The sequence below is a fragment of the Coregonus lavaretus genome (assembly GCF_964263955.1).
Source record: "Coregonus lavaretus genome assembly, chromosome: 25".
Taxonomy (NCBI): domain Eukaryota; kingdom Metazoa; phylum Chordata; class Actinopteri; order Salmoniformes; family Salmonidae; genus Coregonus; species Coregonus lavaretus.
Window position 1 is genome coordinate 15,433,366 of NC_140012.1, and position 17,080 is coordinate 15,450,445.

Consider the following 17,080-nt stretch of genomic DNA (forward strand, 5'->3'; position numbering starts at 1 on the left):
CCTCATACAGTAGCACTCACTCATGACTCAACACTACTGTGCCACAGTATATTGCTGACTTCTCGACTAATTCTCCAATCCACTGAAACTTTAAAAGCATGTAATTCAACTGAAACTCTTGGGACACGGATTCTCTCTGGGTTCGAGCAGGGAATACAAAATGTGGTTCCTCATGTCAATCTATTTAATATATATTTGGAGCCCAGACCAGATCAATCTTTAAAGGCCCAGTGCAGTCAAAAATGTGATTTTGTTTTATATATATTTCCACACTGTGAGGTTGGAATAATACTGTGAAATTGTGAAAATGATGATAATGCCCTTTTAGTGTAAGAGCAGTTTGAAAATACCATCATCAGAAAATGTGTTAATACTTCTATTCGTTTGTATAGGTTACCTTCAGACGAGTCCCGTGACACTTGTGGGGGCCGTAGACCAAACGGAGTACACCATCGTGTTTGTGAGAGTCTTCCTTTCCATTGAGTGGTCATAATAGTTTGGATGCTACAGATGTTTTCATGAGAAGACCGATTTTCGGGATGTCTCATGGTCTTACAAACACCGCTGTAGCTCGGCCACCTTCCACCGCAGATGAGGAAGGCTGACATAGGCGGATGCGGTGGATTGAGACGCAGCCCATGCAAAAAAGATCTGATATCTCTAGTTTAAACTGACGGATTTTGATGGAGATTGTTTTATTATGTAACTTAGATTGACACACGGGTGCGTTAATAGACTCAAGGATTAATAGACCAAAAAGAAAGAGTTCCAAACCTCTGCCAATAACAGCTAGTTTTGAGTTTTCCCTCCCCACTCAGCCCACTCCCAGACAGTCCTAGAAAATTCTTGCTTGAGAAATTGCTCTTTGCTAAGAAGCTATTTTTGTTTGTTTTTGACCATTTTCATTTAAAACAATCACAGTAAGGTACTTAATTGTTACCCAGAAATGATTGATATAGAGATTAAGACGGCTGCACTGGAGCTTTAAGGCCCATAGCACATCTGCTATGCTGTGGGCAATGGTGAGAAACATAAAGCTAGTGAGTAATGGGAGCACTATGTGGGTTTAATTGCGCAGAGGTCTCCATTTAGCGTGGCCTCTTGTATATCACCTGTACTGATGAGTGTGGTGCCTGGGTGGCTGATGGCTTTGCTCAGTATAAAGTTAAACCAGATTTACACTGAAGAAAAATATAAAATCAACATGTAAAGTGTTGGTCCCATGTTTCATGAGCTGAAATAAAAGATCCCAGAAATGTTCCATATGCACAAAAAGTTGATTTCTTTCAGATTTTGTGCACAATTTTTTTTACATCCCTGTTACTGAGCATTTCTCCATAGCCAAGATACTCCATCCACCTGACAGGTGTGGCATATCAAGAAGCTAATTAAACAACAATCATTACACAGGTGCACTTTATGCTGGGGACAATAAAAGGACACTCTAAAATGTGCAGTTTTGTCACACAACACAAAGCCACAGACGGCACATGTTTTTAGGGAGCATGCAATTGGCATGCTGACTGCAGGATTGTCCACCAGAGCTGTTGCCAGAGAATTGAATGTTCATGTCTCTACCATAAGCCGACTCCAACATCGTTTTAGAGAGTTTGGCAGTACGTCCAACCGGCCTCACAACCGCAGACCACGTGTATGGCATCATGTGGACGAGTGGTTTGCTGATGTCAATATTGTGAACAGAGCGCCCCATGGTGGCGGTGGGGTTATGGTATGGTTAGGCATAAGCTACGGACAATAAACACAATTGCATTTTATCGATGGCAATTTGAATGCACAGAGATACCGTGACGAGATCCTGAGGCTCATTGTCGTGCCATTCATCCGCCGCCATCACCTCATGTTTCAGCATGATAATGCACATGCCCATGTCGCAAGGATCTGTACACAATTCCTGGAAGCTGTAAATGTCCTAGTTCTTCCATGGCCTGGATACTCAAACATGTCACCCATTGAGCATGTTTGGGATGCTCTGGATTGACGTGTACGACAGCGTGTTCCAGTGCCCGTCAATATCCAGCAACTTTGCACAGCCATTGAAGAGGAGTGGGACAACACTCCACAATCAACAGCCAGATGACCTCTATGTGAAGATGTGTCATGCTGCATGAGGCAAATGGTGGTCACACCATATACTGTGTGGTTTTCTGATCCACGCCCCTCCCTTTTAAAAAAAAGGTATCTGTGACCAACAGATGCATATCTGGATTCCCTGTCGTGAAATCCATAGATTACGGCCTAATGAATTTATTTAAATTGACTGATTTACTTATATGAACTGTAACTCAGTAAAATCTTTGAAATTGTTGCATGTTGCATTTAGTTTTTTGTTAAGTATAATCAATTCTCCCCTCGCACCTAGTTATTGGTTTACTTCCAGAGGTGGTGGCATGGTGAAAAGAGATCTCCACTGACACACCACACTCATGGGAACAGAGAAAGTGAAAAAAGGACTGTATATAAACTGTGGGAAATTAAGCTGAGAGAGAGAGCATCAGTGTGTGTGAGTAGTATTGCTGCTCTTTGGGCTGTGTGGAGGCCTCGCTGTTATTGTATTTCGTTTTTTTAAGTGTGTGTGTTTTGCAGGGTGGAGCAGGAGCACTAAGGAGATGATCTGGTAACGCAGGCAGGTAGGCAGAGAGACCAGCGGCAGGCCTGCTATTCAGCCTGGCAGCACGACCAGCAAGACCCCTAATGTATACTACTCACATCATGGGTGAATGAACACCGTCATCTTTACCTCTAGTCCCAGCTCACCTCACCCTAACCTATCGATCCCTACACTCTCTTACCACCCTCACCCAAAAACCCATCCAAACCACTCATGTTCCACCACTTCTCTTACTGCACAAACCACTCAATGCCTCTCTTCTCATCCAAGCGTCTCATACCATTAGTCCCGTTATCCCCATCCCAACCATCACTGACTGCATCCCTCCTTGGTTCCTACCTTCTTATGCCAACCCCATAGAGGCCTAACCACTTCATTTTCCCTCCACATCGTCACTGTACACACACACAAACACAGTAGATTGAGTGCAGTCTTTATTTGAGCGCTCAGCAACTCCGTAGCCTCAGAGAGATCACAGCAAAAAGGGTGGGGAGCGGGATCAAAACAAAAAGTAGTTCAACACGTTTTCAAGTTCATTAATTCATATTCAGTCTCTCAACACAGTCATTTAAAGTGCATTTCAGATTGAGATGTTTCTTTTTTGACAAGCTCACAAGAATTCAGTGACAATTACACACAGATATAGATATTGTATATCATAGACATAAATAATTAGCATTGTGCACAACAGTATGCTCTAAATCGTTATCGTATTGCACATATTAAATAACATTATAGTAAACATGGAATTAAAACAGAACTGGCAGGAAGATAACACAAATAGATGAGGAAACACAACCGATCCTGTGAGCAGACTCTCTACGTTTTAGTTTCCTAGGTGAGGAAAGTAAGTTATACAGTACAATGTAAAGTCAATGTGATGCAAATGAGGTGAAAGAAACAGGACAGTAGTCATACAGTACAGTATATCTGCCATATTGATTAGTGTATATAGAACAGACTCATGTTATGGAGTTTTAAGTTTATAGCAGTGATATCAGATGACAACAACAAAGTGGAAGATTATGGACCACAAACTAAACCCAGTCCCCACTGTCCATAAGCTAAGTGACCAGGACTTTCTAATTACCAAGTGACCTTAACAAAACAAAAAAAACAAAAAAACCTCTGGGGTAGTGATAGCCCAATTTTTCCTTGGCAGGTCACGAGGTCGGGAAAAACTCCAGGCCCCAACATCTGTGAGATGGTGATTTACATAAGGAGAGTCCTAGTTCTCCAGAGTTAAGGAGCAGTGCACAGGGGGACACATCTGCGTTCCAAATAGCACCCTATTCCCTATATAGTGCACTACTTTTGACCAGCGCTCATAAGGCTCTGGTCAAATGTAGTGCACTATAAAAGGGAATGGGGTGCCACTTGAGATAATGAAGAACATTAAACATTAATTGAACAGCTCGTAATGAGCAGCAAACACATGCCGCCGTTTACAATGTCATTTCACAAATGAAACTACTGTTTCAGCATTTCCAGTTAAAAAAAACTGAGGAGCCAAAAAGCAAGTAAAATTAGCCTTAAAACTGAGATTTGTTCTGAGGTCGGGAAGAGACGAGCAGGACAGCAGCAAATCTACTTAAGACTGCTCACAAGGACGAGGGGGCACACCAGAGCGCATCGAGACAACAGCAAAGCAAATCTGAACACTTGAAATTCAAAACGTCAGAGCTGAGACAGCACTGGAAGCATAGCATGGCCTGCTGTTTGAATACAGAGGATGCTTCTGTAGTGAGACAGAGACACAAACAGGTTTGCCCTTCCCAGTCAGACTGTGTGAGTCTGGGACAGTGAATACTAAGTGAGGCTGGCATGCTAACATCTGATAGCCTGGGAGAGCATAATGCATCCCTGTGTTGAACCCTGTAGAGGGGCGGAGGGAGCGCCACTGGCAGCCAGATACAGGAAGGAGTGGGATACACCTGTGAACCCAAGGCAGACTCCCTTCCTCCATTCAGCAACACAGCTGGGCCGGCTGTACTGTACCATTCCTCTGAGAAGGCTGCAATGGGACCAAACTCCAGAACCACACTCATCTACATACCCAACTTGTATCTATGTTCAGGACTGCGGGAAAGGAAGTCACAAAAGCAGGCACTTCTGTAATACACAAGAACAGCAAGAGTGCTATATGGTGAATGCTGCTACGTGATGCTACCCCATGCAGTCATTTCGAGGGCAAGTTATTTATTTGACATTTGTTTAATCTACATACCATAATATGGTAAGCCAAGCAAAGCTAGACAACCGGAAAATAATAATGCATGACTAACAAATCCCAACCCTTCTCAATAACTTTAATTCACTCCTATTTTGGGGGTTTCGGGTGAGAATGTCTCAGAGATAAACATGTTAGAGGTTCTGTTAAGTTCTTGTTAATATACAAATATTCCCTCCCCTGAACATTCTAAATCCTTTAAATCAAGGACTCTCTGACGGTCAAACAGGAATTGATTAAATTAATCTCTTCCTTATCCCGACATAAACCTCAAATAGTTTGTTGTTTGTTCATCATTGAAGAGATTAAATGTATGAAAAGTATGTTGTACTTATCTGGGTGGGATGGGAAGCAGCCTTGAATTCCAAATAGCAGAGTTGATTTGGGGTGACGTTTCTCAGGTCCTGAGACAGATTCAGATCAGGGTGATGTTGTACACATGCTTTGTAGGGGATGCTGCAGAAAGCACTTCACAACGCTTGACAAAATGTGTAAAGTGAGGCCTCGTGATGACCCTTATGGGGCATGGCTTGCTATCATTTAGGAATGGGAAGACAAACACTTCAGGAGCTTTGTGGCAGCAAAACAAGTGCTTCAGATTTCAAGTACACTTATATCTGGCTTTACATATGATCATAACGAGAGGGGTTCAGGGAGGCAACCAGCTCATTGCCGATGACTATGTACCACTGTGACTTATCTTCCATGAGTAGGGCACAACTGTGTTGCATAGAAAAGCACGTAAAGCTTTAGTTGGGGAAGAAGAAATGCCAAATGAAGTTACAGAAATAGGCATTTTTTATATTTGAGACCGTTTTGACTGGGTGATTATGTTCCTCAGAGCATTCGACAACGTACACTGAGCCAACTGATCATAAGACATGGGATCAAAGATCAGTTATGACATCATCAAGGAAATAAGGACCTGATAGTTCAAGGGTATAAATGGTGCCCATTAGGTTACTACTTAAAGCTTTCAAGGACTTAACATAGTAACAGACCCGGAAGTAGTTAGACATGATGGCTTTGAAGAAGAGCAATGAGTCATTGTGTCCCTCTCTACCCTCCTTGACACTCTGACCCACCTTGATGCACTCATCATTAGTCTATCCCCCTTTGAGGAAGGAGTGAGAGAAGTAGTGAACAATAACAGAGGGATTCAGGTAGAAAAAAATGGAGGGTTAAGCCTCAGCGGATGTCTTAGGAGCATGCCTGGCCCTGCTGTTGACAGGGACACACTGAGCATGTGCGTAACCCACTCGACATCCTCGTGCCACTCAGCCGTGTTACCATGCCAACTGGATCCAACTCAACTCGGAACCATTACGGAATCACATGGAAGTCGCCACCAGCCTCCGCATTACACCAGCAATATTGTTTCATGCTAGGACATTATTTCTTTCCCTTTCTTTCTGTCCCCTTCTATTCAGGGACCTGGCCTGAAGCACGTTTGCTGTGTAGTTGGGCTGAGGCTGAGCTCTTCTCTACTGCAGCCTCATTAAGGTAGCATGTGGGTGACCCTCTACCCACAGACCAAACTAGACCTGCTCATGATGGAAGCACGGGGGAACAAAGACGGCTCAGAGAGCACCAATTGCACAAGATGGCTCCTCTGATCTCTTTGTTATCCCTGTGTCGCAATCAAACTGCAACACCACATAGACAGAAAGACATATAGACAGACTGTCGGTAGACAGAAGGGTATAGTGCAAAATACAGCCACTTTTGAGAGTGCACTTAAAAACATAAGGCATTCTCAGGGTACAAGGCAGAAATAATAAAGGTGTTTCGAAACCGGAGACCACAGGAGGCTGCTGAGGGGAGAACAGCTCATAAACCATGTGTTTGATGTATTTGATTCCATTCCACTGATTCCACTCCAGTCATTACCACGAGCCCTTTTTCCCCAATTAAGGTGCCACCAACCTCCTGTGAGAGAGACATAATACTGGCTGTGTAGCAAGGGGAACTTTAGAACATCACTCAGCTCTTAGAATCCCCCCAGTTTAGCCACAGGGACAATATCTGATGTAACTAACTATATTCTCTCAAAAATATCAGCACTTCTAAAAGTGTTCCCCTTAAAGTCAAAAGGGATTCTCTGTACCCATAACCGTTTCACTGTTTTGCTGTGTTATATTGTCTTAATCCCTCTACCACACTGTTCACAGAGTGTATATCAGGTAAATGAAAGTTCCCGTCTATAGAGAAATCAAAGTTATACTAAGCCCAACCACTACATACAGGCAGTTGTTCGGTAAGTAAAGACGGGCTTGACATTAACTTTTTTAGCCACTTGTCCTTCAGACAAGTAGGACTGATTTTTTACTTGCCCGAAAGCTCAAGTCACTTGTCCCCCCCCCCCCCCCAAAAAAAAAAAAGATCTAACACCATGGGCCAAAAACGTGACTGATAATTGTGTTGTATCATGCAATGAACCGCTTTTTAAAAATAACCATTATTATCACTGGTATTGGCAATGGAAGGCTGCTGGTCTCTGATGCCATGTATTATACAGTATCTCCTGCCGTTGTGGCCTTGAGCAAGGCACTTAACCCCCCACAAAGTAAAATACTGCACCGATAGGCTACTGTATAAAACACATGGCCCGTCAACCTTCCATCTGGAGAGCTACTGGGTGTGCAGGCTTTTGATCCATCCCTGCTCAAAAAGTTGTTGAGCAATTGATTTGTTATAATGTGGCGTGTTCGAGCAGGGCTGGAGCAAAAGCCTGCACACCCAGTAGCTCTCCTGGAATCTCCTGGAGGATGGTTGGCCACCCTGCAACATTACAATTACAACCAAATACTTTTTATGTCTTTATAAAAGAATTCCCTCATTCAATGAACCAGGGATCAAATAGCTAAGGTGGTTGAGGTTGCTAACTAAGATGTTTATCTATTTGTAAGGTTAAAATATTCAGAGTTCAGGGAAGATCTTGACTTGTTCAGGGAAGAACTCTGCATGTCTTCCTTTCTCACAGGATAGACACGGTAACCTTACTAAGGGGAGGCCGGAAGCCTCTAGAAGAAGTCTGATATTTTGGGTCTGAGTGGGTAGAGGGTGGTGCTGAGTGGCCTTACTAGAGGGCAGTGTTTGAGAGTTGAGAGATAGCAGTCAGTGGCCCTTTGGCTTGGGGAGTCGTAAGAGGCTGGGAGGGACTAGACCTCTGGCCTTGAGCCCACCACTCTCTGGTTCTCTGAGGCCTGGAGTCTGTCTGGGTGCTCTGGGCCGGGGGAAGGCGGGCAGGGCAGGGCCCAGAAAGGAGTCAGAGGACTGGGGCGTGGAGCTGTAGCAGGGCAGACCTCTGGAGGGAGGTGGGAGCTGCCTCAGCTTGGACTGTGGAGCTATGAGGCCCGGCCTGAGACCGCCCCTACCCTGGATTCCTCTCACCACCCTGGGGAAGCCTGCCATGGACGACTGGGTGGTGGTGGTGGGTGGGCCTTCCTGTGGCCTCTTAAGGATGGAGGCTTTCTTCAGAGAGCCGGGGGACTGCGGGAGACAAGGGGCAGGGATCCTTTTGGCTGAGTCCAGCCTGAGTCTTGATCCAGGGAGGGGAGGAGAACATGTCCGGCCCTCCGGACCCTCAGAGTCACTGATCTTCAGCTGGGTGCTGAGCAAGAGGCTGAGTTCTTCTAGACCTGGGACACAGCCAGCAGGAGGAGCAGAGGTGGAGGTAGGGCTAGGGCAAGCCAGGCCAGAGCTGGGGCCAGGGAGGGAGCTGTGCTGGGCCCTGCTGGCAAGACTGTCCCCCCAGCCACAGCCAGGGTTAGAGGATGCGGGCTCACTGGGGGCCTCGGTGTGGGCTGAGTTTGTTAATCTTTCCTGGGAGTGGGGTTGCTGCATGCTGTTGGGCCATGGCCTGGAAGGCTGTAGTATTTGAGGCTGGGGGAGGAGAGAAACATACGTTAAGCATCTAAAACTGTATATAAACAAACTATAGCAAGAACCATTGTACTCCATCACAAAAATAATCAACTCTAAATGATTTCTGTTTTTTGGCTTTTGAAACAAAAATATTTTGTACAGTCTGTTTTGTCTAAGCAATGTTTTCCCAAAACAGCAGTGTCAGTCTCTTGACAGTTGCACAACAAGCCCACAATTCCCACGAGGCTGTACAATGTGTACTGTAACGCCTCTCCCTTTTCTTATGAAGAAAGAAACAAACTGCACCGCATTCAACACATGAAACGCTGTCGGAGATTGAGCTTTGATTCCGAGGACTCTTTGGAGTCTGCAGACAGGCTTGTCCCAGTGCTGCTGCGTGCTACAGTACAGTAGTCGCAGTCTCTCTGCACTTATTAGCCATGATGTACCACTGCAGAGGCTGGGTAGGAGAGGTCACCATCACCATCAAAAGAACCCTCCTCCTGCCTGCAGACTCGCTCCCCTCCGCCACACCACACTACACTACACGTTGCTTCCTCTGATGACAAATAAGGCAGACATAGGATGACAGTAGCTCTCCCGGGCCATGTCTGGTCGCCAGGCGCCGGCAAACAAGGTGCCCCGGCGTGCTGCCATGCCAGCACATCCTTAATTAGTGAAAAGGTTAGTGTGCACGCCGGGGCATCAGGGGTCTACTTCAGCCCGCTCATTAACATTTAACGCTGCTTTTTGGATGTGGAACTTGGTGGCAGCCCGGCCTCATACACACCTACCTGTCAGTCAAACCATCAGACAATGAGACAGAGAGAAAGAGAGACAGAGGAGAGAAGGAGAGAGAGAGAAGCGGTAGACAGGCTGGCTGACTCAAAGGGAATTATTCTGTCAGATGACTTGTCTGTTTGGAGGGTGGGCGGAGGAGGTTTGCCAGGGCAAGAGGAAGATGTTTCTTTATTACAGCTGCAAACACAACAACAAATCCCCATGGAGAGGAAAGGTGAGGACTTAACTGCCATTTTTAAGGTGTTTATCAATAAAGACATTTGAATGTACCAGATACACAGTCTGCAATCATACAGGTGCAGAAACATTTTTACATGGAATTTCTCAGCTACTGTATATTACACTCCAGTCTAGACTGGGGGAGAGAAACCGTATATACAGTGCCTTCAGAAACTATTACATTTACATTTTAGTCATATAGCAGACGCTCTTATCCAGAGCGACTTAGTTAGTTAGTGCATAATTTATTTATTTTTCATACCCCCTGTGGGAATCGAACCCACAACCCTGGCGTTGCAAACGCCATGCTCTATCAACTGAGCTACATCCCTGCCGGCCATTCCCTCCCCAATCCTGGACAACGCTGGGCCAATTGTGCGCCGCCCCATGGGTCTCCCGGTCGCGGCCGGCTACGACAGAGCCTGGATTCGAACCAGGATCTCTAGTGGCACAGCTAGCACTGCGATTCACACCCCTTTACTTTTTCCACATTTTGTTGTGCTACAGCCTGAATTTAAAATTGATTACATTTAGATTTTTTTTGTCACTGTCCTACCCACCATAGCCCATAATGTCAAACTGGAATTATGTTTTTCTAAATGTTCACAAAATAATTAAAAATGAAAAGCTGAAATGTCTTGAGTCAATAAGTGTTCAACCCCTTTGATATGACAAGCCTAAATAAGTTCAGGAGTAAAAGTGTGCTTCACAAGTCACAAAATAAGTTGCATGGACTCACTCTGTGTGGAATAATAGTGCTTAACATGATTTTTGAACGACTACCTAATCTCTGTACCCCACAAATACAATTATCTGTAAGGTCCCTCAGTTGGGCAGTGAATTTCAAACACAGATTCAACCATAGAGACCAGGGAGGTTTTCCAATGGCTTTCAAAGAAGGGCACCAATTGGTAGATGGGTAAAAAAAATGAGGATGGATCAACAACATTGTAGTTACTCCACAATACTAACCTAATTGACAGCGTGAAAATAAGGAAGCCTAAACAAAATAAAAAATATTCCAAAACATGTATTCTGTTTGCAACAAGGCACTAAAGTAATACTGCCCAGAATTTCCTGAATAAAAAGTGTTGTTTGGGGCAAATCCAACACAACACATTACTGAGTACCACTATCCATATTTTCAAACATAGTGGTGGCTGCATCATGTTACGTGTATGCTTGTAATCATTAAGGAGTGGGGAGTTTTTCAGGATAAAAAAGGAAACAGAATGTAGCTAAGCACTGGCAAAAACCTGGTTCAGTCTACTTTCCACCAGACACTGGGAGATTAATTCACCTTTCAGCAGGACAATAACCTAGAACACAAGGCCAAATCTACACTGGAGTTGCTTACCAAGAAAACATGAATATTCCTGAATGGCCGAGTTACAGTTTTGACTTAAATCTGCTTGAAAATCTATGGCAAGACTTAAATGGTTGTCTAGCAATGATCAACAACCAATTTGACAGAGCTTGAAGAATTTTGAAAATAATAAATGAGCAAATATTGTACAATCCAGGTGTGCAAAGCTCTTAGACTTACCCAGAAAGACTCAAAGCTGTTATCACTGCCAAATGTGATTCTAACATGTATTGACTTAGGGGTGTGAATACTTATGTAAATTATACTGAACAAAATATAAAATGCAACATGTACATTACATTTACATTTTAGTAAAGTGTTGGTCCCATGTTTAATGACCTGAAATAAAATATCCCAGAAATGTTCCATATGCACATTTCTCCTTTGCCAAGATAATCTATCCACCTGACAGGTGTGGCATATCAAGAAGCTGATTAAACAGCGTGATCATTACACAGGTGCACCTTGTGCTGGGGACAATAAAAGGCCACTCTAAAATGTGCAGTTGTGTCACACAACACAATGCCACAGATGTCTCAAGTCTTGAGGGAGCTTGCAATTGGCATGCTGACTGCAGGAATGTCCACCAGAGCAGTTGCCAGATAATTGAATGTTAATTTATTTACCATAAGCCGCCTCCATCGTCGTTTTAGAGAATTTGTCAGTACCTACAACCAGCCACAAAACCGCAGAGCACGTGTATGGCGTAGTGTGGGCGAGCGGTTTGCTGATGTCAATGTTGTGAAAATAGTGCCACAAGCTACGGACAATGAACACAATTGCATTTTATTGATGGCAATTTGAATGCACAGAGATACCATGACGAGATCCTGAGGTCCATTGTCGTGCCATTCATCCGCCACCATCACCTCATGTTTCAGCATGATAATGCACGGCCCCATGTCGCAATGATCTGTACACAATTCCTAGAAGCTGAAAATGTCCCAGTTCTTCCATGACCTGCATACTCAGACATGTCACCAATTGAGCATATTTGGGATGTTCTGGATCATCGTGTACGACAGCGCGTTCCAATTCCCGCAAATATCCAGCAACTTCGCACAGCCATTGACGAGTTGGACAACATTCCACAGTCCACAATTAACCGCCTGATCAACTCTATGCTAAGGAGATGTGTCACGCTGCATAAAGCAAATAGTGGTCTGATCCACACACCTACCTTTAAAAAAATAAAAGGTATCTGTGACCAACAGATGCATACAGTGGGGGAAAAAAGTATTTAGTCAGCCACCAATTGTGCAAGTTCTCCCACTTAAAAAGATGAGAGGCCTGTAATTTTCATCATAGGTACACGTCAACTATGACAGACAAATTGAGAAAAAAAAATCCAGAAAATCACATTGTAGGATTTTTTATGAATTTATTAGCAAATTATGGTGGAAAATAAGTATTTGGTCACCTACAAACAAGCAAGATTTCTGGCTCTCACAGACCTGTAACTTCTTCTTTAAGAGGCTCCTCTGTCCTCCACTCGTTACCTGTATTAATGGCACCTGTTTGAACTTGTTATCAGTATAAAAGACACCTGTCCACAACCTCAAACAGTCACACTCCAAACTCCACTATGGCCAAGACCAAAGAGCTGTCAAAGGACACCAGAAACAAAATTGTAGACCTGCACCAGGCTGGGAAGACTGAATCTGCAATAGGTAAGCAGCTTGGTTTGAAGAAATCAACTGTGGGAGCAATTATTAGGAAATGGAAGACATACAAGACCACTGATAATCTCCCTCGATCTGGGGCTCCACGCAAGATCTCACCCCGTGGGGTCAAAATGATCACAAGAACGGTGAGCAAAAATCCCAGAACCACACGGGGGGACCTAGTGAATGACCTGCAGAGAGCTGGGACCAAAGTAACAAAGCCTACCATCAGTAACACACTACGCCGCCAGGGACTCAAATCCTGCAGTGCCAGACGTGTCCCCCTGCTTAAGCCAGTACATGTCCAGGCCCGTCTGAAGTTTGCTAGAGTGCATTTGGATGATCCAGAAGAGGATTGGGAGAATGTCATATGGTCAGATGAAACCAAAATATAACTTTTTGGTAAAAACTCAACTCGTCGTGTTTGGAGGACAAAGAATGCTGAGTTGCATCCAAAGAACACCATACCTACTGTGAAGCATGGGGGTGGAAATATCATGCTTTGGGGCAATTTTTCTGCAAAGGGACCAGGACGACTGATCCGTGTAAAGGAAAGAATGAATGGGGCCATGTATCGTGAGATTTTGAGTGAAAACCTCCTTCCATCAGCAAGGGCATTGAAGATGAAACGTGGCTGGGTCTTTCAGCATGACAATGATCCCAAACACACCGCCCGGGCAACGAAGGAGTGGCTTCGTAAGAAGCATTTCAAGGTCCTGGAGTGGCCTAGCCAGTCTCCAGATCTCAACCCCATAGAACATCTTTGGAGGGAGTTGAAAGTCCGTGTTGCCCAGCGACAGCCCCAAAACATCACTGCTCTAGAGGAGATCTGCATGGAGGAATGGGCCAAAATACCAGCAACAGTGTGTGAAAACCTTGTGAAGACTTACAGAAAACGTTTGACCTGTGTCATTGCCAACAAAGGGTATATAAAAGTATTGAGAAACTTTTGTTATTGATCAAATACTTATTTTCCACCATTTGCAAATAAATTCATTAAAAATCCTACAATGTGATTTTCTGGATTTTTTTTCTCTCATTTTGTCTGTCATAGTTGACGTGTACCTATGATGAAAATTACAGGCCTCTCTCATCTTTTTAAGTGGGAGAACTTGCACAATTGGTGGCTGACTAAATACTTTTTTCCCCCACTGTATCTGTATTCCCAGTCATGTGAAATCCATAGATTAGGGCCTAATGAATTTATTTCAATTGACTGATTTCGTTATATCAACTCTATCTCAGTAAAATCTTTGAAATCGTTGCATTTATATTTTTGTTAAGTGTATTTCTGTACTTCATTTTCAATAAATGTGCAAACATTTCTAAAAACATATTTTCACTTTGTCAATATGGGGTATTGTGTGTAGATGGGTGAGATTTTTTTTAAAATTCAGGCTGTACCAACAAAACGTGGAATATGTCAAGGGGTATGAATACTTTCTGAAGGCACTGTAAGTGCAGTTATCCTTTTGATCCGTTGCACAGAGATCTGTGTACATAAACATTCACACGGCTAGCTTTGAGCTTCGACATCGCAGCAGATCAGACGCCTCAAAGTTTAGCCTCATCAGTCCTCTACTTATCACCACCATTAATTGACTATGGAGATTAATTCAGTAGTCCACACTGCCACCCACTGGCCGCCGCTTTGTACTACACCACCTTGCCCATTTTATATTTAAATAATTTAGCAGACGGTTTTATCCAGAGCGACATACAAGATAAATTGGGGTTAAGTGCCTTGCTCAAGGGTACAGACAGATTTTTCACATAGTCGGCTCAGGGATTCGAACCAGCGACCTTTATGTTACTGGCTCAACGCTCTTAAACATTAGGCTACCTGCCCCTGGACCTAGCCCATCCTCTGGCACTGTGCTCAGCAGCATTTACACACCACCACACTCCCCCTGATATTATGTATTGGGCCCATCTCTGGCTTTAATGTCAATGCTGCTTTGTAAGTCCTGGGGCTATTTCAACAGGAAAAACATCCTTTTCCCCTAGAGTCCAGATAGTCAGGGACGACAGGGCCAGGTTCAGACAGCAGGGTCCGGGACCTGAGAGTAGAGTAGAAGAGAAGAGGGGCCTCCCAGCACTGGTGTAGTGTCCCCCTGGCCCCTTTAGTAGTCTGCAGACTGACAGATGGGGGGGGGTTGGTTCTGGCCCCTGGACGAGGCTTCATAAATAATGGATAACAACTCTAAGGGGATTAGGGAGTGGCAGCTAATGAAAGGTGACACAGCTTTCTTGAGCCCATCGCAGCACTGGAGAGGAGGAGAGCAGGGGAGCCTGGTTTATAAAGCCCAGCAGGTGTTTCAAGGAGGGATTCACCTTGCTTTCTCCCCAGTGCCAGAGAGGGACACTGAAGCGCATGCGTGGGTGTGTGGGGGGATGGAGTGTACCGCTCTACTGCCAAATCCAGAGCTTTCCACTCATCCACTCCCACCCCCATCCCCCAAACTGTGCTCACAGGCCGTCAAGCCCACCCACTCACAGTCTCTCGCTCTCTGCATTCAGCACCTCGCCTTGCCACCCGATCGCTGATGCTCCAAATACTGCTCAGCTTCGCTAATTTCATTTTAATTCTTGCACGTCTGAATTGACTCCAAACACATTTGAATAATGACAATGGATACCCACAAGCTATTTCCAACGAGCACACAGGACTTCAATACTAATTAAAATGATAAAAAAAGAGAGGGAGAAAATACACTTTTTCATAATGGCGTCTGAAGGATGACGAGACATGGGGAAAATAATATACATTTGTGGACCAGTTCCATCTGTCAATGTCCCATGCATTCACCACATAAAAATAAGGTATGGAACCATGTAAAGAATTTAATTAATTTAATTGCCCTAGAGATTTATTCAATTAATTTGTCAACGCAGACAAGTTCTTGCCTGGTTTAGATCTCATATGTTGCAAATATATCAGTTTGTCTCTGTGGATGGTTTGTCCTCTGACAAATCAATGATAAAGTTTTTCACTATATATGCTACCTTTTGGTGATGTCATTCGGAAACACAATGTCAACTTTCACTGCTATGCAGACGAAACACAGCTGTACATTTTGATGAAACATGGTGAAGCCCCAAAATTGCCTACCCTGGAAGCCTGTGTTTCAGACATAAGGAAGTGGATGGCGGCACATTTTACTTTTAAATTCGGACAAAACAGAGATGCTAGTTCTAGGTCCCAAGAAACAAAGAGATCTGCTGTTTGATCTGACAATTAATCTTGATGGTTATAGTCATCCCCCAAAAAACTGAAGGACCTCAGCGTTACTCTGGACCCTGATCTCTCACAAATATTTCAAGAGTAGCTTTTTTCCATCTTTGTAACATTGCAAAAAACTGAAACTTGGACAAAAAATTATGCACAAAAGCTCATCTATATTTTTCTCACTTCAAGGTTAGGCTACTGCAATGCTCTACTCTCCGGCTACCTGGATAAAGCACTAAAACTTCAGCTAGTACTAAATACGGCTGCTTGATTAGAACCCCCCCAAAAATGTAGCATATTACTCCATTGCTAGCCTGGCTTCCTGTTAAGGCTAGGGCTATTTCAAGGTTTTACTCAGTCTCAACTTTTAAGTCTTTACTGAAGACTCATCTCTTCAGTAGGTCCTATGCTTGAGTGTATTCTGACCCAGGGGTGCGAAGGTGAACGGCAAGGCACTGGAGTGACGAACCACCCTTGTTGTCTTTGCCTGGCCGGCTCCCCTCTCTCCACTGGGATTCTCTGCCTCTGACCCTATTAAGGGGGCTGAGTCACTGGCTTGCTAGTGCTCTCCCATGCCATCCCTAGGCGGGATGCATCACGTCATGCCAGGCTTTAAAAAAAAAGCTATACTCCACTTGAGGGGGTTGAGTCACTGACGTCGTCTTCCTATCCGGTCTTGCGCCCCCTCTGGCTCGTGTGGTGGGGGAGATCTTCATGGGCTATACTCCACCTTGTCTCATGGTAGTAAATTGGTCTGTTGACATCCCTCTGGTGGTGTGGGGGCTGTGCTTTGGCAAAGTGGGTGGGGTTATATCCTGCCTGGTTGGCCCTGTCCGGGGGTATCGTCGGACCGGGCCACAGTGTCCCCCGACCCCCCGTCTCAGTCCCCAGTATCTATGCTACAATAGTCTGTGCCGGGTGGCTAGGGTCAGTTTGTCCTACCTGGTGCATTTCTCCTGTCTTATCTCTCGTTCTCTCCCTCTCCCCTTCCGGAGCACTTGAGCCCTAGGACAATGCCTCAGGACTACCTGGCCTGAAGAGTCCTGGCTGTCCCTGTCCCCAGTCCACCTGGTCG

At 44.6% G+C, this 17,080-nt stretch overlaps 1 protein-coding gene across 1 annotated transcript in view; it reads right to left on the bottom strand.

Annotated features, from left to right (window-relative positions):
- Positions 1-3,046: 3,046 nt before the first annotated feature.
- Positions 3,047-17,080, bottom strand: part of LOC311100537 (serine-rich coiled-coil domain-containing protein 2-like) — a 102,198-nt gene continuing 88,164 nt past the window's right edge. Inside the window, exon 10 of the mRNA XM_084141449.1 lies at positions 3,047-8,744. Coding sequence (XP_083997575.1) covers positions 7,977-8,744 — 768 coding nt within the window. The 3' untranslated portion in view covers positions 3,047-7,976. The remainder of the gene's footprint in view (positions 8,745-17,080) is intronic.